We start from the raw sequence: 22,893 nt of genomic DNA, 5'->3' as shown, positions 1-22,893 counted from the left end.
TACAGGGCAATAGTGAGATCACACCGAGAGTACTGCATATAGTTTTGGTCTCTTACTTAAGGAGGGACATACCTGCATTGGAAGCAGTTCAGAGAAGGTCAACTAGGCTAATTCCTGGGTTGAAGGGGTTGTCTTATGAGGAAAGGTTGAGCCTATACTCAATGGAGTTAAGAATGAGCAGTGATCTTATTAAAACATCAGATTCTGAGGGGCTTGAAAGAGTAAATGCTGAGAGCATGTTTCCCTTATAGGGGAATCTAGAACTAGGGGGCACAGTTTCAAAATAAGACCGAGATGAGGAGGAATTTCTTCTGAGGATTGTTAATCTTCCCCAGAGCAGTAGAGACTAGGTCATTGAATATATTCAAGGCTGAGCTAGGTAGACTTTTGATCTTCAAGAGAGTCAAGGGTTATAGAGGATAGGCAGGAAACTGGAGTTAAGGCCACAATCAGATCAGCCATGATCTTGCTGAATGGCAGAGCTGGCTTGATGAGTCAAATGGCCTACTCCTGCTTCTATTTCTTATGTTATGTTCTTATGTCAGCTCATTAAAACCCTGCTCACCATATCCTATCCTGTTCACCCATCACATCTGTTCATGCTGACCTACATCGACTCCCCATCACCCAATGCTGCCAATTTACTACTCTCATTCCCATGCTTAAATCATGGCCTTGCCCCATCTTGTTAATCTGTGCCAGCCTTCCGATTCACCTCCACCCTTCCCCAGAACTTTGTTTCGCCAACGCTTATGTACCCTTCACCCCAACTTTGGCGCCATGCTTTCAGCTGTCTTGGGTCCATGCACTGGAATTCCCTCCCTATACTTTTTTGCCTCTCCAGTTCCCTCTTCCCTTGCAAGATCCTCCTTAATACCATCTCTTTGATCAAGCATTTGATCATCCATTTTAATATCTCCTCCTTTGTCTCGGTATCCATTTTTGTCTGATTATATTACTGCGGGGCTGGATTTTTATGGACCCCCGAGGCGGGGGGCCAATAGAATTGTAATGGGTGACAGGGCTGGAGGGCCCGTTGTCAAGCTATTTTCCTGGGGGCGGTAGGCTGACAGTGACCTTCCCATCCAGAGGCCAATTTAGGCCCATAAATAGCCTATTATTAACGGCTACCTAAGGGCCTCTTCCTACCGTCGCTGGGATCTAAGCAGGGGCAGGGTGTGCCTCTGTCACATGGGGAAGGCACTTTGTAAAAACAAGGTGCCCTCCCTGCAGGCTTGGGGGGGGGGGGGGGGGGTGGGGTCTCTCTTTTGTGGACAATCTGCAGCTCACAGAGGACTCCCACCAGCAAAACCTACAACACCATGGCTCACCCTCCCCCTGGCCTTCACGCCCACCCTCTCGCCCACCCCTCGCCGGGGCCTTCCGGACCAGCCCCAGCAGTCCTGCCTCACTTACTGGAGGTCCGGGGTTTCATGCTGGGCCTGGGTCAGAGGACTCTGCAGTACCAGCAGTGGCCACCGCTCCAGTGACGTGACCGATACTGCTGAGCTGTCGGCCCTCTGACTGGCTGACGACTCTTGGAGGCGGGATCCCCGACTTTAAAGGGATGAAGATCCTGGCACCGGGTACTTCGGCTTCAAAACACCAGAGGATCGCTCTAGGGGTGGTATGAAAAAGCTGATCAGCCTGGTGCTGGGAGCCCCGCCTCCTCCACAAAATCCTTAGAAAGTTTTCCTAAATTAATGTCACATTCATTAGAAGAACCTAATGAAGAATCTAATATTTGGTATCTCATGTTTGGATTATGAATGACAAAAAATCACTTTTCATCTTACCTTGCAAGCTCTATAGAGATACTTTTTGTCCTGTGTTAACTTATATAGTGAGAGGAAAGAGTACCCATTTCCTGCAGTTCCATGGCAGATTCCATAACCCTTCCGCAGCAGCCCTCGCTGCCAGATAACATCATTACATTCTATTGCATCCCTCAGGTACTTTTCTTCTTTAAAAGTCTGTTTACAAAAAGTATAAACTGTTAAATTTACACAACTTAAACTTTAAACAAATTCTAGTAAAAGGACAAATACGTATTGCTATAGCATACAGAATGTTTTCAATAAAATTTTGCTTTTGAACACTTGCGCTCAGTTACATTAATCTGTATTCTCACATCTTGCACTGCATTGCAAACGATACTAGATGTCACATTCATTAGAACAATCTAACATTACTGTTCCTGAGACTTCAGAAAACCACTCACTATAAAGTGCAGGTGGATGCAGCAGACATCAGACACAAAAAAATGCTCATGGCTAATCCGCTTATCTACCTTGTCCACCCCATGTGACTTCAGCAAGTGGCTGAAGTCTGTAATATTGGGAGCGACAAAGTGAATATTGCAATATGCAACATCTACACTAACACCATGATAGCCTGGGCTCAGGATATTTCAGCCATCTCCTGTGGAGGGGGGATGGGAACAATATTATTTACATCATACTATGAATAACTTCATGCTAGGCTATAGGACTCCCAAATGACATTCAACAACTGTTTAGTGTGCTCAAGAAAGCAACTGTCACCAGCTTCCTCTTCACTTGCCCTTCATAGCTGATCTATGTGAATGTGAGCCATGAGGAAAAAAGATAAAACGGTGGAAAAGCATCTTTGGCTAACAAATAACAAAAAAAAAAAACTCCTGTGGCCTTCAGATACTACTAACCTTGTAAGACTGTAGCAACATGTGTATAATACCAGGAGCACCATGACACCAATGCACCAGTCTGTCAGTTTCATTGCTTAATGAAGAAGGGTAATTTCCAGACCTTAACTTCTTATGTCGCACATAGTCCACACTGGGTTTTACGAGTTCCATCAGAGTCTCCTGGCCCAACTTTGAGCCTGGCTGGAAGAGGAATAATTATTGAAAAAAAAATCTAGCAAATGGCATTCAAACCTTACTAGAATAGAGTACAATTTGTAGTAGGATGGAGATTAGATGAAACTACCTACAAGTTTCATAACACGAAGGAGTAAGAGTGCAGTATGAATGCTGGGAGTTTTTTTTTGGGAGAGGGTGGTGAGGAAAATGGAAAAAAGAACTGAAGTACAGCAAGATAAAGGGCTGTGGGAAAATGCAGGGCAGGGAGATTAGTTTTGGGTTGCCCCAACAAAAAGGGTCAACTCAAGCATGATGGGATCAACTTTAACAGAACATGAAGCCAAGTGTAATCTCTGATGATTCTCAGTGATAAACTTTTTTTAATTTGTTCATGAAATGCAACATCATTGAAAGGCCAGTATTTGTAGCCCATCCCTAATTGCCCGCGAGATGGTGGCGGTGGTGAGCTACCAACTAATTTTGTCTAGACCTTAGTTTGAACCTTGAATTTTCCAGTCTGCTTAGCTCAGCATCCTGTAGTACATTTCCCTATTAATGTTGTCATTTTGAAGGAGATGATGTATTTATTAGTGAGAACCATACTTATGGCCTACACATGATGGAAGTAATATGCATTTTGCAGATGGAAAAAGGGAACCAATAACAAAGATAAAATGCAAAAAATTGCAAATGCTGTATATCTGAAACAGGAAATTGTGGAAACACTCAACAGGTCAGTCCATATCTATGGATTGTGTAGGTGAGTTTTAATATTTCAGGTGTAGACCCCTGCTCTCTCTACAGGTGCTGACCTATCTGAATATCTCCAGCATTTTCTGTTTTAATGACAGGAATCTTAGCAGATATTTTGCACTATTGGCAAATCCTCCATATTTAAATCTGAAAAAAGGAAAGGCTGAAAACAAGCATTTTTAAAAAGAAATTCTACATTGAGTTTTGATATAGGTTCTACAACAAAATATTTAACCTGCATTTTCACTTTACAGTTACTGATGGACCTGAACATTTCCAGCATTTGTAATTTTTAAATTTCTATAATGCAGACAAGAATATGTGGCATAACTGCTGAGTCTTAGTATACTTTGTTACGACCAACCGCTCCTGTCAAAGCCCCAATCAAAACATATGATTCTGATTGTGGTGGGACCAACGCACTGTTAATTCAATCCTGTCGCTCCACAGATCGGCTAACATATCAATTAAAACTTTCCAAATTAAAGGAAGACCCAGCCAAATTGTACCGTCTATTAACCCCCAAATGAGGCTAACCAAACCAGGTGTCTTTAAATCAACAAATTAACTCAAATTAGAAGAACTAAATTCTTAAACACTATGAAGATATAAACAACATTTAAAATAGAAAAAAAAAGTCCTTGCAAATTTACAGTCCAATGTTGCTTGAAGCCCTCACAGAATGTTGCTTTCTTTCTCCAGCAAATTTCAACATTAATGACTTGCAAATACTTTCAAGAGAATCAATCGGACGAGTTTTTGAGGAATAAAAGATTGTCAGTCTAACTTCTGTGTTAATTTAAATTGAAGAAAGAGATCTGTGTTTTGGGCTTGACTTTTTTTAGAATTTTGAGAGATAATAATAAACAGACTAAAATCCTCTTCCTTCAGTTTAAATGGTTGAGAGTTTTTTCTTCAGGTGCCAACACCAGCTGTGTCTGTATGTCTCTGTGTCTGTGTGTTGTTAGAACAAACAGTCTTCAACTAAAAGCCAGTTCAAAATTGAATTGTAACAAATGCATCGCATATGACTCACTCCCAGTGGCTGTTTCTATGTTAACGAGAATGCACCGTTTGAATCGCAGTCTCCAAATGGCTGTTTAAGGGAACGAAAATGCACCTTCCTATAACTCCTGAGGCTTGCTGGTTTTTAAAGCAATACAGATCCCTTGTAAGCCTTAAAAGGCAAACTGCATATTCTGAAAAAAAACACTACAGGACCATGACACCACTGCCCCTAGCAGAATGAAATGTCATTCCTGAAATGCGTTTCATTACAATGGGTAAAAAAAAGCTAACTCATTTTTTTTCACGCATTTACAGATATACACATTTCTTAAAAAAAATGTTTAGACTACAGTAACAAGTTTCACCAGAACATTTCAGCTTTAAATTTTCCAAAGGGTGTTCCAATTAACCCATTTTAAATTTCCAAGCATAGTCTTCCAATTGTTTTGTGTTTTCCTTCCTAGTGTCCCTATTGTCCAGCACCTCAGCCAGGTGAGCTGCACAGCTAGGAGCACTGACCACTACTGGGTTCACTATTCTGAGAAGTTTCTCGAGTACCCCTTAACCTATGAGGTATTACTTGACACTGGAAAGCCCTGTCCGGTCTAACAGAAGCTGATTTTTTCTTACCCTTGGGTGTCAAAGGAATTTGATAGTATCCTTCCAACACATCTGTCTCTTTAAAGGCACATTGTGTTGCCCACTCTGTCCTTACAGTCCTTTAAAATGAGAATTTGGGTAGGAGTCTGCCTTCTTTACCACAGTGACTTTTCTAGAGTCTATGCAAGATTGAGCCGTCCCACCAGGTTTAGTCATCAGACCATCTGCGAATTCCAGCTGTCCTGACTAGGTTCAACTAAGCTGCCCTTCAGCATGCATAGTACTTCCGCTTCCACTTCGGCCTGTCTGTCTGGACAGAAGCGACAAGGACGTCGTTTTAAAGGAATGGCTCCCCCTATATCCACATCACGTGCGGCTAAGGTTGTACATCCTGACTTATCTCTACAAACTTTTTGAAAAATTGTGAAAACTCTGGTTAGGACTTCACGCTGTTTTGCCTCCAAATGTAACAGTCTATTGTTTAATTTTCCTAGCCATTCTGCATTCGCTGATTGGATAGTTGGAGGTTCAATCTGAGAATTTCCTAGGCCTACTTCTGCCTCATCCTCACTATCCTTTTCCTTCTCCACAGTCCCGATTACTTGACATTTCTGCACTGGGTTACCCTCCTCCCTGCAGTAATATTGTTTGAGCACATTAATGAGACACAACTGATTCTTCTTCAGGCGATTACGGGTGTCAATCAAGTAATCTACCTTACCCACTCTTTTGATCACTCTATATGAGCCATTGAATTTTGCTTTCACTGGTTCTCCCTGAGACGGTAACAACACGAATACCTCATCCTCTGGTTTTATGGGTAGGTTGTGGTTTTCCCACCGTTTGACAGGTGTGGTATGCCCTACAAAATTGTCTTACATCCTTTCTAAGACCTGGCCAGGAATAATGTTTGCTTATGTGCAATTTGGTCTTCTAAATTCCTCTATGTCCTGAAAAGGGAATGTTGTGTGCTAACCTTAATAATCCTTGTCGTTATTTAACTGGTACCACTATCTGTTCAACAACTGTCCAGTCTCCATCGGCAGGTTTATGAGGCGGTCTCCATTTCCTCCTCAAAACCCCGTTTGCCATATAATTGCCTTCTGGAACTCCTTTCATCTCAGCTCCTGACAGATGTCTGTGCTATTTCGTAGATCTCTGGATCAGCTTGCTGTGCTGCAATGATAGGTGATCTGTTAAACATCTCATTTGGATTATCTAAATCCCCAAATAAGATTTCAGATGCCTGATTATCTAATTGTGGCGCCCCTTTTACGTCCGACAACGGATCCTGTTTAGCCATTGCTCAGGCAACTACACACGCAGGAAATATTCTTGGAACTTGCCCCTGTAATTGCTAGTCTGTGGAGGGGGAGGAGGAAGAAGGGGGGGGGGAGAAGAAGAAGAAGGAGGAGGAAGAAGGGGGGGGGGAGAAGAAGAAGAAGGAGGAGGAAGAAGGGGGGGGGAGAAGAAGAAGAAGGAGGAGGAAGAAGGGGGGGGGAGAAGAAGAAGAAGGAGGAGGAAGAAGGGGGGGGGGGGGGAAGAAGAAGAAGGAGGAGGAAGAAGGGAGGGGGGGGGGAAGAAGAAGAAGGAGGAGGAAGAAGGGAGGGGGGGGGAAGAAGAAGGAGAAGGAAGAAGGGAGGGGGGGGGAAGAAGAAGGAGAAGGAAGAAGGGAGGGGGAGGAGGAAGAAGGGAGGGGGGGGGGGGAAGAAGGGAGGGGGGGGGGGGAAGAAGGGAGGGGGGGGGGGGGAAGAAGGGAGGGGGGGGGGAAGAAGGGAGGGGGGGGGGGAAGAAGGGAGGGGGGGGGGGAAGAAGGGAGGGGGGGGGGGGAAGAAGGGAGGGGGGGGGGAAGAAGGGAGGGGGGGGGGGAAGAAGGGAGGGGGGGGGGGAAGAAGGGAGGGGGGGGGGAAAGAAGGGAGGGGGAAGGAGGAGGAAGAAGGGGGGGGGAAGGAGGAGGAAGAAGGGGGGGGGAAGGAGGAGGAAGAAGGGGGGGGGAAGGAGGAGGAAGAAGGGGGGGGGAAGGAGGAGGAAGAAGGGGGGGGGAAGGAGGAGGAAGGGGGGGGAGGAAGGAGGAGGAAGGGGGGGGGAGGGAGGAGGAGGAGGAAGGGGGGGGGAAGGGAGGAGGAGGAGGAAGGGGGGGGGAAGGGAGGAGGAGGAGGAGGGGGGGGGAGGGAGAGGAGGAAATGAAAAGACAAAGAATTTTTTAAAAAGTTAAAAATAAGCTCTCAGTTCAAATCGCCAATAATTAAAATTTGAATAAATGAGACTCCACTTTTAAAAGTGCCGGAGAGATTGATTGGCAGTAATTAAGACTTACCATGGTGTTAAAACTTTGTGTATCTAGTGGGTGAGTACTGTAACTTCACATCCTTCATGTGTTTCAATGTGGAGTTTCTCAGCGAGATCCTATTGGAGTGAAGCTTGTGGGAAAGCAGGGCAATTCAGACAGCTACTTCCTGATTTCCATGTTTAGCTGTGCATGTGCATGAAGCTGCTGTCTGATTTACTCCTTAAATGGTCAGTGCCAATAGCCTAATTGTTATTTGTACTGCAGAATTTGGACTAATTTATTTGACATCACTAGGATAGATTTGTTTCCATTCTCCACTCATTGACCAGCTGTCTCACTGCTTTGGCTCTCAGTATCAAAGAAGTTAAGTGTTTCTAAACACTATATTAACTTGTTTTTATTTCCCTCAACCAATTATCATAGTGCACCTGTATATTGGATTTTAAAATTCAGTTACGATAAATATGGCATAAATGCTACACATCTAAGTATCCCCTTTGGATTAATTTTGAGGGTAAAATGAAATCAATTTAACGAAGTTTACACTTGAAACCAACCTGCATTAGCATGTAGTAGATCCCTGCTAGACCATGGGCTGCTCCAACATACTGCTTTTTGTGCCATTGGTACAGGAGTGGACAACGTTCAGCTTTGCGCTCTTCCTTAGAAAGATTTTTGCCAGATTCAATAATGGCATTAACCACCTGTTTGTCAAATTTTGAAGTGGGGGGAGGGGGAGGGGGAGGGGGAGGGGGTGTGTGAATTGATAGAAGAGGAGGAAAATGGAAAAAAGCATGTGATTAAAAGTCTAAAATCAGTATAGAAATCAGTGTCAAACTCTATTATAAGTAAAAGCAAAATACTGCAGATTCTGGAAATCTGAAATAAAAACAAGAAATGCTGGAAATACTCAACAGGTCTGGCAGCATCTGTGGAGAGAGAAGCAGAGCCAACATTTCAGGTCAGTGACCTTTCATCATTATCATAAGCGATTTCTTAAAGTGCAATCTTACTCAAGTTTAATAAGATGTTTTTATAAATTAATTCAAACATACATTTGAACTTTCATTTGAACAAATAAAAGAAAATTCATGTATCATATACTTCATTCATCAATTCCCATAAAAGAATGGTTGACAAACGCCTAGGAAACTGTAATTATATTGAAGACAACCTATATTTATCATATACAAGACAGCACTTTGAATACTGCACAAATTTTTGTCTAAGTTTGCAGAGGACACCAAACAGGGTTCTGTGGCCAATGTTACAAACCAACGTGTAATACCAATAATAAGGGAGCTGGGCAGGCAAGGCCACTGTGCAGAGGTGGCAAATAATATCAGTTTGAAGTGAGAATATGGATTAAATATTAAATACTTGAGGTAATAGAGCAGGAGAGTGCTATTTGGCTTTGGTGGATCATTGGTCCAACATTTGCAGGCAGTGAAGAAAGCAAATAAAATGATGAAATGCATAGTTAACGGTACAACTTACAAGTCTAAAAAAGGTGAAGTTATATTTGGCTGTGACAAATTAATACTGTGAGCATTTGAGCCATGGGGGGTTGGGGGTGAAAAAAAAAAAAATCACTGAACACTGGAGGTGTACCGACAGATTTAATACAGGCCACTGTGGTGTCCATATTCTAAAAGTGTCACAATACAGAGACAAGCAACTACAGATCCATTAGTTGTACTTCAATTTTAATGTATAATAATGGAATCAATTACCAAGAGTAAACTGGAGAATTCATTTGTACAACCACCCCACCTAGTAAGTAAGTAGGAGTTAACATTGCTTTAGAAGAGGAAACATTTGCCTCACCAACCTCCTGGACATTTGAGTAAATGGCAGGCCAAATAGACTGAGAAACCCTACGACATTGCATACTTAAACTTCCAAAGTTTCAAATAAAAGGCTGATTAGTTAAACTCAAAGCTATGGAGATTCAAGGTCAAATTTGGGAATGGATAAGAAATTGGCTGATGGGAATAAAACAAAGGATAATTGCATTGGGGGAGGGCTTGGTATTGGGAACATTTCTATTTCTAATTTAGATCAATGACTTAAATTAAGAAACTCATTGCAAATTTGAACAGTTTAAAAAGAGTCTGCCAAAAGCCGGAGGTGCCAACCCACCCCAGATCGCTAAATGGTCAGTTAAGCCACTTAACAAGCTTGTTATCAGCTCATTAAAGGGCCAATTTTGAATTTTCTTTCAGAGGGACGGGATCCACACAGGGTCTGAACCATAACAGGGAGGAGGAGGCACAAAGTGGGGAGCCAGTCAGAACAGCGGGACAGCAGCAAGAAGCTCTTTTAAATGCAAGTCTCAGAAAAGGCCCTCATTCACAGGTAACCAGTTGTACAGAATCAGGAGGACTTCGGTCATATCTCCTCTCTCTTGACAAGGGCATTTTGGGAGGTGGGAGATTTGGGGGCTGGTCGATGGGTCCCTCTGATTTCAGGCCTTGTGGGTTCATGCGATGTGGGGTTCAGAAAAACAATACATTCCAATAGAAAGGAAGTGCTTTCGAGCTTTGTGGGTTCATGGTTGAGTTCAGAATGACTGCACATTCCAATAGAAAGGAAATGGGATTAAGCTACTCAGATAGGATCGTCCTCGCGATGAGGAGCAGCACCTGCAGGAGCAGAGACAGAGCCCTGGACAACAGGTTCTCAAGGGTCAGGAACGAGGGTCAGGAAGGAAAAGGCAGCGATACCCTCAGCAGAGGATCTACCACTAAAGGCCAAGCTACCTGGAAATGTTGGAGCGTCAGTGCTGCAGAAGGCTGCCCCTATCCAGGAAGATAGTTGCTGACTCTTGTGAACCCTCAGATGACTCTTAATGAGGGCACAAGTACTATCGCCATGGCCTTCCCGTGGCTGTAAAACTCAAAGTGGCTTTGCACTTCTTTGCAAATGGGTCCTTCCAGGCAGCGGCAGCAAATATTAGTGGCACTTTACTGGCTGCAGCACATCATTGCATCAGAGGTAATGGATGTTCTGTTTGAGAGGGCAGTGGATTAGATTGAATTCAAGGTAGATAGCAGCACTCAAGCTCAAAGGGCAGTGGGATTTGCCTCAGTTTCCTCACATGCACCCATGTGGGCATCAAGGCACCAACTGATCAACCAGGGAGATACTTCAATGGAAGGGATTCCACTCCGTAAACGTTCAGCTGGCATGTGACCACAGCAAGAACTTCATGCAGGTGTGTGCAGGCTATCCTGGAAAATGCCATGATGCCTTCATTCGTCGGCAATCACAGGTACCACAGCTCTTCAACGAGCCACTGTAAATCTGTGGATGGCTGTCAGCAGATAAGACTTATCCCTGGAGGCGATGGCTGATAACTCCGGTGCATTAACCTGCCACAGAGCAGAGAGACGCTCCAACTGATGCCACCAGAGTACAAGGGTCATTCATTGAGTAGGCTATCATCCTGCTGAAGATAAGGTTCAGGTGCCTTGACCAGTCTCCGGTGGCACCCTCCAATACACTCCCAAGGGTCTCATGCATTGTGATGCTCTGCTGTGCACTTCATAACATGGTTCTCCAGAGAGGTGTGGAACTTGAAGAGGGAGTAGGGCTGGAACTGCACAGCTCCTTGGAGGCGGGAGAGGAGGCTGAAAAACACAGTCATCATGCTTTGCAGGGATGTTGCCGTGGTAGGCTCAGGAGGCGGAACGTTTATCAGGATAGCAAGGGCGCTAGGGCCACTCTGATCCAGACACGTTTCACCTGAGTGATAAGCAGTCTGCAGGACATTTGGAGAGGAGATTTTCCTTTATCTGAGTGAGAGAACAAGCATCCATTAAGAACAAAAGTCAGCAACTTTCCAACAGCACAAATCCTGCAAGGCTCTAGATACTTCAACCGACACACTCTTCCCCAACACACTTATTTACAATCCTCTGCCAGCTCTTATTGTCCCTTCCCTTGCAGCATGATGAAAAGGCACAAAAGTCTACCTTAAAGCACTGGGCATGTTGTTGCACTACTGTATTACAGTTCATTATTTACAACAGACACCCAAATGACCCACAAAGTGACATTACCAATACGGTGGCCTGCGCCCATGGCCAGTCCTACAAGTTGCTCCCGCTGAGGTTGAGGGATGAGGTGGAGGCAGACTGCTCACTAGTGCTTGTCTGGGACTGAGATGCCAGTGGCTCTCAGCCTCAGTGTGGAGGTTGCAGGAGGATCATCTTCATAGGCTGCTGCACCGGTACCACTCCAGGGGCAGTCTGTCACAGGGTGTATCCCCACATGTTTTGTCCATTGATGTGGCCATGGAGGCGATTGAGGATGACGGAGCTCTGTAAGGGGTGGCCCCCTCATCATCTGTCACCATGTCAGCCATTGCATGGCACCCTTAATCACTAGAGGGAACCACCTGCTGGGGTGCAGCTGACATCCACTCCATGCTCCACTGACCAGTCAATGCTACAGACTGCGGCATGCATGTCAGTGCACTGTTCCTGCATCCACTGAATAATGCCACATATGACTCTCCATGAGATTGGTCACTCTCTCAATGGAGGAGCTCATGCGGTCAAAGTATTGAGACATTGTGAAGCACCAGATGCATGCACCCCTCCGTTCTCATCCCATGATTCCGCATGAACTCAGGTAACTGCGACATGTGGTCACACATCTGACACTGGTTCTGCATATTGAGCTGCCTGTTTCGTAAATCCCTAAGCTCTGCATCTCCGCCCTGCTGAGCAAGGCTGCACCTGTCCTCCATCCTCTGAGGGAGAGTGGCTACAGCTGACTCTACCTCCAACATATCCTCCTGCTCTGAAGTGATGTACACTTCACCCTGTGCCGCTATTTCTAATAACGTGCGAGGACCCACCGAGGTGCAACTATCTGCACTGGTGGAGGATGCACAAAAAAGGTGTGATGGTGCAGGCTCCAAGATGTCTTCCTCCTCTGACTCCTCCAGAACAAGCTGGCAGTGGGAGACACAACAGAAGGTGATTATGAGAAATCTGCAATCAACAGGTGCTTCAGCTGCATGAAACAATGAAATGACAGCTTATGGTTTTCCATGCAGCCCCTGAACCTGGGGACATTGAGATCTTTTCACCCTGTCTATGTTGGACTCCTGTTTCGCAATCTCCAATGTCCTGGTGGCTTGCCACTCTGGTCAGATCAAGGGCCAGTTCCTCAAAATGAGTCAGTGATGAGAGCTGGCAGACCCCACCTTCCAAGCGTGTCCTCTTGTTCCCCCCTGATGTTGTTCCCCATTTGGCCTGCAGGGTGAAAATAAAAATGCCATTAGGATAACATGTGTCACTCCCTCACCACATGCAGCTTTTCATTCACATAGGATGTTGCAGACTTCCCCATAGCCTACTGTCTAATAGAGCTAGGGTTATGAACTATACTTATGGGTCATCAATGATGCCATGCACACATCTCTCCTATGGTCAGGAGAACTCTATGCACCCTCAGAACTCCCCTCTCTCAATTTTGCATTCTGGTGACTGCGTACCAGGATCTGGGTTCATCTTTGAGCTCACCTTGCCAGACCTAAAGCAGGTCATCGAAATATTATCTGCATGGGACTAGATCTTCCTCACGACTCTTCTGCTACCTCCCGCCATGCCTTCTTGGTCAGCTTTGCAGCCTTTCTATTTCCGCGGGGGAACAGGATGCTTCTCCCTGATGTCACCGTCCAGTAGCACCTCAAGGTGAACCATCTGAAAAAAAACAGGGTGGGGGGTGGGTGCCCTGGCACGGGAATCCTCCCTGCCCACTGTTCGGCTTCAGCCTCCATTCTGGAGACAAATGGTAACCATGCAATGCCTGCTAGTCGTCCTTTAAAATCGGGTCCACTCCTTCCTGTGCTCAGTCTCCTTCCAGAGCCTGCCACCATTAATTGGGCAGTAAACATGACTCTGGGCCAATTAAAATTGCAAAGTGTGTGCATTGCTGACACGGTGCAGGGCCAGGACCCAGACGTGAACAAGACGTTTGGGTTCCGAACGCGGAAAAGAATTCTCACCCGTGTAGTGACTTTTACACAAAGAAAAAACTGTGACATTATACCATGAGGTTGAAAGAGATCGGAGAGACTTAGTAAACTTTAGGTTCAACATGTACGTAATGCAGGATAGCAATCAACAAATCCAATATAACCTTGAAGAATATAGACAAAGGAGTGGAATACAAGAAAGAATATTGAATGATCAAGGCACATCTTGAGTACTGTATTCAATACCAGTTGCTGAAGAACAAGGGTACATAAGAAACAGGAGCAGAACATTCAGTAAGGGACAGGGGATTTGAGGAAAACAATTTTCACCCAGAGGGTGGTTGGAATCTGGAACGTGCTGCCTCAAGTGGTGGTAGAGGCAGGAACCCTCACAACATTTAAGAAGTATTTAGATGAGCACTTGAAATGCCATAGCATACAAGGCTACGGGCGAAGTGCTAGAAAATGGGATTAGAATAGTTAGGTGCTTGATGACCGGCAGAGACACAATGGGCCGAAGGGCCTGTTTCTGTGCTGTATAACTCTGACTCTATGACTATGACTCGTGCCTGCTCCGCCATTCAATACGATCATGGCTGATCCTCTACCTCAAATCCACTTTCCTGCCTACTCCCCATATCCCTCAATTCCCTGAGAGATCAAAAATCTACCAATCCCTGTCTTGAACATATTCAACAATGGAACATCCACAAGCCTCCAGACTTGAGGATTCCAAAGATTCATAACCCCGAGTGAAGGAATTTCTCAGTCAAAATCCTGGAACTCCCTCCCCTGCAGCATTGTAGGTGTACCTACACCAGATGGACTGCAGTGATTCAAAACGTCGGCTCACCACCAGCTTCTCAAATGCAATTAAGGATGGGCAACAAATGCTGCCCTTGCCAGCGACACTCACAACCTATTAATTAAAAAAAAAAAGAGTCCTAAATGATCAACCCCTTATTCTGAGGTTGTGGCCACATGTCCCAGATTCCCCGGCCAAGAAAACAATGTTTCAGTGTCTACCCTGTCAAGTCCCTTCAGAATCTTGTATTTAAGTGCAGAGATGAGCTACAAGGCTCATCTCATGTCAAAGGTACAATCTATGAAGAAAGACTGAACAGTTTGGAAAGGAGATGTATGAGAAATGATCTTAGAGGTTTATGATAAAGCAGTGGAAAAGGTAAGTTTGGAAAACAATTAGGTACCACAACAGGACTCTTGTGAAGGCCTTTCTGGATGGGTGAATTAAGATGAGCCAAATGGTCTTCTCGTGCCTAAGTACCTTATGAAGAAGACAAAAGACTGAAGAGCGTGCAAGATTGAGATTGAATTAATGTCAAATTAATTATTTACTGAGTATCATTACAAAAATATAAATATTCAGGATCTTTTCTATGAAAGTGATTTTCGGCAGCTTTCGCAATTCATTAACACCAAGTGACAATGCTGCACTTGCGTTACAGCATTGTTCCAGAAGCAGCCCAACATCAACACTATTGTAATATAAACGAGGTGGCAGGACCGTGTCCAACTGCAAATGGGTGTCACATGCTTTATTCTAGTCTGTCCACAGGGAAGCAGAGCTGTCAGGTGTCTACACCAATCAGCTCACATTTTTCTTTCATCAAATATATTTTGACTAAAAAAAAAATTATTGTAACACCTTTATCAGATCCCCAGTGAGTGGATTATTTTTGTAGTTACTGTTACGAAAGAAAACACTACAGCCAACACTGCATGGCAAGATCTCACATAGAGCAATTCACATGAATGACCAGTTAATGTAGTTTTGATGGTGTCCATTGGGGAAGCATGTTAGCCAGAGAACTCCCTGCTCCTCTTCAATAGTGCCACAAGATGTTTTACATTCAACTGAACAAGCAGACAGGATCTCCTCTTGTCCAACAATGCAGCACTCCATCAGTATATCACTCAAATGTCAGCTCAAGTGCTTGAGTGAAGCTTAAACCCTGAACATCATGAATTGAGAAAAGCTGACATTCGTTAGAAGTGTAAACACATGCAAAAACAAAGCTATACTTAATTTACAAATAAAACCTATAAAGCAAAACAGTTTTCTTACCTCCTGAATAACAGAACAAGGAACAGTATCTTGCCCAATCTCTGTATTCACATATAGTAAAGCATATAAATATCCAGCTCGGCCATATAGTAGCTCATCTGGCATATCGGAATCTAAGCATATAACAGCTCTATGCAGTTGTAACAATCTAACAGGGCAAAGAAAAATAATGATATCAAGAAAGAACAGTTATACATCTGAGTAAAAGGCCCTTAAGGGTTATGATCAATTAAAATCAGTCTCGACAGAAAAATATTCTAAACCATAACAATTTTAAAGTACCCATACTGTCACAGAATTAAAAATATTTTTTTAAAAATTGAAAATCAACTATGTTTAGACCCTCCACAAATATTAATATATCAACCAATGTTCTGAATTACCCAAAAATGCATTTTTAAATTGCAATGGAGAATATATAAGTTATTTAATTTAATAGCAGATAACCAGATTGGAGTTTTTTTGAAATAAGTTAAATGGCGAACTTTCAAACATATCAAAATCTATGTCCTCACTTTGTGACACATTCCTGTGATTCAATTTCATTCTTCAGCTTGTGGTGTACAACAGCACCAACAGCTAAGGGCCCTGCATCACCACACAGAAACGTGACTCTTCGACCATTCAGATTACGCAGAGTCCTCTTCACATAATACAAAGATCGTTGGAGATGTACTGTCTCCTGTGTTACACGGAAACACTGCAGATAAAGAAGGGCAATCCCTAGACCAAAAAAAAGTATGTTACCTTTGTAATTAAATTATTTCCACCCACAATCTCTAATTTAAAAATGGCATGCTGATTTTCCAACCCATCAAATACCAAACCTTTAAAACTGTCTCAAATCAGTAATCAACTCAGACAAGTCAATCCAGTAGGAAATGTCTTCCAAAATTAGCAACTGACTTTTAAACTCCAGGTCTGGAACTAGTATTGAACAACTTTGAGGAGACCTAAATATTTGATTTTTACACCCAGACTTCAGTCTGTTTTCTTTTCTTTACACATGCTATATAGCCCTGTTGTGTTCTTCTAGCATTTTCTGTTTTTATTTGTTTCTATTCATCATAATATTTAAATCTAGAACATCAAGCTAAAGGAGCTCACTTTACCTTGCTATAATTGACTTTTAGAAATTTTCAATACAACTCCTTTGCACTTAAGAAAATAACTTTTACAATTTCTCAATCCCTTTAAAAACAAAAGTCAAGAATTTATATTTTCTAAATTTTCTTATCAGATTTTCAAATAATTTGCCCTGTTAGCATTAAAGACAGACAATAAGTGACAAAAGTCCAATGTTAAAGTCAGAGGTCCCATAGTGGGATAAATTTGACTTGTAGATGAGTGAAGTCATCTTGGAGCACCAACAAACTAATGCCCAGGTTCAGAGGCAGATGTGGAGGGTGAGTGAGTCCCGCAGCAGTTTGAAAGGCAGAGCATAAGTGGGTTCGTTCATCTTTCAGGACCCTCCTTAAAACCCATCTCTTTGACTAAGCTTCTAGTCAGCCCTCCCAGTATCTCTTCCTCACACTCCTGTGTAGCGCCTTGGGACGTCCTCCTACAATAAAAGGTGCCAGTTGCTTTCACTCTTTATTCCCACCATGAACGTTATCCAAGTTCACCTCTTCTCACTTACAAGGGCTTCCAACTAGCATCAATTTTGTGCACTCCAATTTTACCAGTGGCAAGTAAAGGAGTACGAGAAGGATCTGCACACGAGATTACTAGCTAAACTGGCACCGGAAACAACAATGGCAAACCCAGCCCCGTCGACCCTGCAAAGTCCTCCTTACTAATATATGGGGGCTTGTACCAAAGTTGGGAGCGCTGTCCCACAGACTAGTCAAGCAACAGCCCGACAGTCACATTCACGGAATCATACCTTACAGACAATACCCCAGACACTGCCATCAACATCCCTAGGTACGCCCTGTCCCATTGGCAGGACAGACCCAGCAGAGGTGGCAGCACTGTGATATACAGTCGGGAGGGAGTTGAAATGAGAGTCCTCAACATCGACTCTGGACCCCACGAAGTCTCATGGCATCAGGCAAAACATGGTCAAGGGAACCTCCTGCTGATTACCACCTACTGCCCTCCCTCAGCTGATAAATCAGTACTCCTCCATGTTGGACACCACCAAGAGGAAGCACTGAGGGTGGCAAGAGTGCAGAATGTACGCTGGGCGGGGGACTTCAATGTCCATCACCAAGAGGGGTTCGGTAGCACCACTACTGACGGAGCCCTAAAGGACATAGCTGCGAGACTGGATATGCGGCAGGTGGCAAGGGAACCAGCGAGGGAAAAACATACTTGACCTCATCCTCAATCTGCCTGCTGCAGATACATCTGTCCAAGACAGTATTGGTAGGAGTGACCTCGGCACAGTCCTTCTGGAGAGGAAATCCCGCCTTCACATTGAGGATACCCTCCAATTGTGTTGTGTGGCACTACCACCGGCACAGTGGCGCAGTGGTTAGCGCCGCAGCCTCACAGCTCCAGCGACCCGGGTTCGGTTCTGGCTACTGCCTGTGCGAAGTTTGCAAGTTCTCCTGGTGACCGCGTGGGTTTCCTCCCACATGTCAAAGACTTGCGGCTTGATAGGTAAATTGGCCATTGTAAAAGAAAAATTACCCCTAGTGTAGGTAGGTGGTAGAAGAATTGAGGGAAAGTGGGGATGTGAGAGGGAAAATGGGATGAATGTAGGATTAGTATAAATGGGTGGTGGATGGTCAGCGCAGACTCGGTGGGCCGAAGGGCCGGTTTCGGCGCTGTATCTCTCTATAACGCTCTCTGACGCCATGCTATATTGGATAGATCTTGAACAGAATTTGCAATGCAAAACTGGGCATCCATGAGGTGCTGTGGGCCATCAGCAACAGCAGAATTGTACTCAACCAAAAATCTGTAACCTCGTGGCCTGGCATATTCTCCAGTACAACACAGGACTACTTGCGTGCCAAACGGTATAAACATGCGATAGACGGAGCTAAACGATCCCATAACCAACGAATCAGATCCAAGCTCTGCAGTCATAGAACATAGAACATACAGCACAGAACAGGCCCTTCGGCCCACAATGTTGTGCCGATCCTTTGTCCTCTGTCAAGGACAATTTAATCTATACCCCATCATTCTCCTTTATCCATATACCTATCCAAAAGCCTTTTGAAAGTCCCTAAAGTTTCTGACTCAACAACTTCCCCGGGCAAGGCATTCCATGCCTCGACCACTCTCTGGGTAAAGAACCTTCCCCTGACATCCCCCTTATATCTCCCACCCTTCACCTTAAATTTATGACCCCTTGTAACGCTTTGCTCCACCCGGGGAAAAAGTTTCTGACTGTCTACCCTATCTATTCCCCTGATCATCTTATAAACCTCTATCATGTCACCCCTCATCCTTCTCCTTTCTAATGAGAAGAGGCCTAGAATGTTCAGCCTTTCCTCGTAAGACTTATTCTCCATTCCAGGCAACATCCTGGTAAATCTCCTCTGCACCCTCTCCAAGGCTTCCACATCCTTCCTAAAATGAGGCGACCAGAACTGCACACAGTACTCCAAATGAGGCCTTACCAAGGTCCTGTACAGCTGCATCATCACCTCACGGCTCTTAAATTCAATCCCTCTGCTAATGAACGCTAACACCCCATATGCCTTCTTCACAGCCCTATCCACTTGAGTTGCAACTTTCAATGATCTATGCACATAGACCCCAAGGTCTCTCTGCTCCTCCACATGCCCAAGAACCCTACCGTTAACCCAGTATTTTGCATTCATGTTTGTCCTTCCAAAATGGACGACCTCACACTTTTCAGGGTTAAACTCCATCTGCCACTTTTCAGCCCAGCACTGCAACCTATCCAAGTCCCTTTGCAGACGACAATAGCCCTCCTCGGTATCCACAACTCCACCAACCTTTGTATCATCTGCAAATTTACTGACCCACCCTTCGACTTCCTCATCCAAGTCGTTAATAAAAATCACAAACAGGAGAGGACCCAGAACTGATCCCTGCGGCACGCCACTGGTAACTGGGCTCCAGGCTGAGTATTTACCATCTAAGACCACTCTCTGCCTTCTATCAGTTAGCCAATTCTTAATCCAACTGGCCACATTCCCCACTATCCCATGCCTCCTGACTTTCTCCATAAGTCTACCATGGGGGACCTTATCAAATGCCTTACTAAAATCCATGTACACCACATCCACTGGTTTACCCTCATCCACTTGCTTGGTCACCTGCTCAAAGAATTCAATCAGGCTTGTGAGGCAAGACCTACCCCTCACAAAACCGTGCTGACTGTCCCGAATCAAGCAGTGTCTTTCCAGATGCTCAGAAATCCTATCCCTCAGCACCTTTTCCATCAACTTGCCTACCACCGAAGTAAGACTAACTGGCCTGTAATTCCCAGGGTTGTTCCTATTCCCTTTCTTGAACAGGGGCACAACATTTGCCACCCTCCAATCACCTGGTACCACCCCCGTCAGCAGAGAAGATGAAAAGATCATTGCCAGCGGCTCTGCAATTTCATCCCTTGCTTCCCATAACATCCTTGGATATACCCCGTCAGGCCCGGGAGACTTGTCTATCTTCAAGTTATTCAAAAACCCCAACACATCTTCCCTCCTAACGAGCACTTCCTCGAGCTTACCAGTCTGTTTCACACCGTCCTCTTCAGTAATACACCCCTTCTCATTCGTAAATACCGAAGAGAAGTACTCATTCAAAACCTCACTTATCTCTTCCGGCTCAACACACAGTCTCCCGCTATTGTCCTTGACCGGACCTATGGTCCCCCTGGTCATCCTCATATTTCTGACATACGCGTAAAAGGCCTTGGGGTTTTCTTTTATCCTACCCGCCAAGCATTTTTCATGCCCTCTCTTAGCTCTCCTAATCCCTTTCTTCAGATCCTTCCTGGCCATCTTGTATCCCTCCAGAGCTATGCCTGTGCCCTTTTTCCTCAACTTTATATACGCATCCTTCTTCTTCCTAACAAGACTCTCAACCTCTCTTGTCAACCACGGTTCCCTCACATGACCATCCCTTCCCTGTCTGACAGGGACATGCTTATCAATGGCCCCTACTATCTGCTCCTTGAAAAAGTTCCACATTTCGACCGTGCCCTTCCCTGCCAGCATATGCTCCCAACTTATGCTCCTCAGTTCCTGCCTGACAGCATCATATCTACCCTTCCCCCAATTGTAAACCTTGCCCTGTTGCACATACCTATCCCTCTCCATTACCACAGTGAATGCTACAGAATTGTGATCACTATCTCCAAAGTGCTCGCCCACCAACAGCTCTATCACTTGCCCTGGTTCATTACCTAGTACCAAATCCAATATTGCCTCCCCTCTGGTCGGGCAGGCTACATACTGAGTCAGAAAAGCTTCCTGGACATACTGCACAAACACTACCCCATCCAAACTATTCGATCTAAAGAGTTGCCAATCAATATTTGGGAAGTTGAAATCCCCCATAATTACTACCCTGTGACTTCTGCTCCTTTCCAAAATCTGTTTCCCAATCTGCTCTTCCACCTCCCTGCTGCTATTGGGGGGCCTATAGAAAACTCCCATCAAGGTGACTGCTCCTTTCCTGTTCCTGACCTCAACCCACAGTGCCTCAGTCGGCAGATCCTCCTCGAAAATTCTTTCAGCAGTTGTTACACTATTTCTAACTAACAATGCCACCCCCCCACCTCTTTTACCACCATTCCTAATCTTATGAAAACATCTATAACCAGGTACCTCCAAAAACCATTCCTCCCCCTCACCTATCCACGTTTCAGTGATGGCCACAACATCGTAGTCCCAAGTGCCCATCCACGCCTTCAATTCACTCACCTTATTCCTGATGCTTCTTGCGTTGAAGTATACGCACTTTAACCCTTCTCCGTGCCCATCTGTCCTCTGTGACAGTGCTACCTTCCCCAATACCTCACTACACTCTTTGTCTTTCTGAGTGGACCCACTGGTCCCTGGATTACAAGTCCGGTTCCCATCCCCCTCCCAAACTAGTTTAAACCCTCCCGAACAGTACTAGCAAACCTCCCTCCCAGGATATTGGTGCCCCTCTGGTTCAGATGCAGCCCGTCCTGTTTGAACAGGTCCCATCTTCCCCAGAATGCAGTCCAATTATCCAAGAACTGGAAGCCCTCCCTCCTACACCATTCCTGCAGCCACGTGTTCAGCTGTGCTCTCTCCCTATTCCTAGCCTCACTATCACGTGGCGCCGGCAACAAACCAGAGATAACAACTCTGTCCGTCCGAGCTTTCAGCTTCCAGCCTAACTCCCTAAACTCACTTCTAACATCTGTGCCACCCTTCCTTCCTACGTCGTTGGTGCCAATGTGCACCACGACCTCTGGCTGCTCCCCCTCCCCTTTAAGGATCCTGAAGACGCGATCACAAACATCACGGACCCTGGCACCAGGGAGGCAACAAACCATCCGTGCGTCTCGCCTGCGCCCACAGAACCGCCTGTCCGTACTCCTCACCATCGAGTCCCCGATGACTAGTGCTCTCCCATTCTCCCTCCTTCCCTTCTGAGCCACAGTGCAGGACCCCGTGCCAGAGGCCCGGTCACTGCAGCCTGCCCCCGATAGGCCGTCCCCCCCAACAGTATCTAAAACTGTATACTTGTTGTTGAGGGGAACGACCACAGGAGATCCCTGCACTGACCTCTTCCCACCTCTAACTGTTACCCAGTCCTGCCACATCCAGTCGTGAATGGTGGACAATTAAACAACTAACTGGAGGAGGTGGCTCCACAAATATCCCCATCCTCAATGATGGGGAGTCCAGCATGAGTGCAAAAGATAAGGCTGAAGCACTTGCAACAATCATCAGTCAGTAGTGCAGAGCGAAAGATCCCGCTCAGCCTCCTCGTGAAATCCCCAGCATCACAGATGCCAGACTTCAGCCAATTCGATTCACTCCATATGATATCAAGAAACGACTGAAGGCACTGGATACTGCAAAGGCTATGGGCCCTGACAATATTCCAGCAATAGTACTGAAGACCTGTGCTCCAGAACTTTCCGCACCCCTAGCCAAGCTGTTCCAGTACAGCTAAAACACTGGCATCTACCTGGCAATGTGAAAAATTGTCCAGGTATGTCCTGTACACAAAAAGCAGGACAAGTTGAACACGGCCAATTACCGTCCCATCAGCCTACTCTCAATCATCAGTAAAGTGATGGAAGTTGTCATCGACAGTGCCATCAAGCGGCACTTGCTTAACAATAACCTGCTCAGTGATGCTCAGTTTGGGTTCCGCCAGGGCCACTCAGCTCCTGACCTCATTACAGC

At 45.1% G+C, this 22,893-nt stretch overlaps 1 protein-coding gene across 1 annotated transcript in view; it reads right to left on the bottom strand.

Annotated features, from left to right (window-relative positions):
• lancl2 (LanC lantibiotic synthetase component C-like 2 (bacterial)) overlaps nucleotides 1-22,893 on the bottom strand; it is a 57,064-nt gene that overhangs the window by 21,871 nt on the left and 12,300 nt on the right. The window contains exons 3-7 of the mRNA XM_068011593.1: nucleotides 16,087-16,294; nucleotides 15,572-15,719; nucleotides 8,051-8,197; nucleotides 2,684-2,866; nucleotides 1,797-1,973 (exon numbers count right to left, since the gene is read on the bottom strand). Coding sequence (XP_067867694.1) covers nucleotides 1,797-1,973; nucleotides 2,684-2,866; nucleotides 8,051-8,197; nucleotides 15,572-15,719; nucleotides 16,087-16,294 — 863 coding nt within the window. The remainder of the gene's footprint in view (nucleotides 1-1,796; nucleotides 1,974-2,683; nucleotides 2,867-8,050; nucleotides 8,198-15,571; nucleotides 15,720-16,086; nucleotides 16,295-22,893) is intronic.

The sequence above is a fragment of the Heterodontus francisci genome, chromosome 2 (genome assembly GCF_036365525.1).
Source record: "Heterodontus francisci isolate sHetFra1 chromosome 2, sHetFra1.hap1, whole genome shotgun sequence".
Classification (NCBI taxonomy): Eukaryota; Metazoa; Chordata; class Chondrichthyes; order Heterodontiformes; family Heterodontidae; genus Heterodontus; species Heterodontus francisci.
Note: the sequence above shows the minus strand (reverse complement) of the source record. Positions and strands in the feature narration are given on the sequence as shown.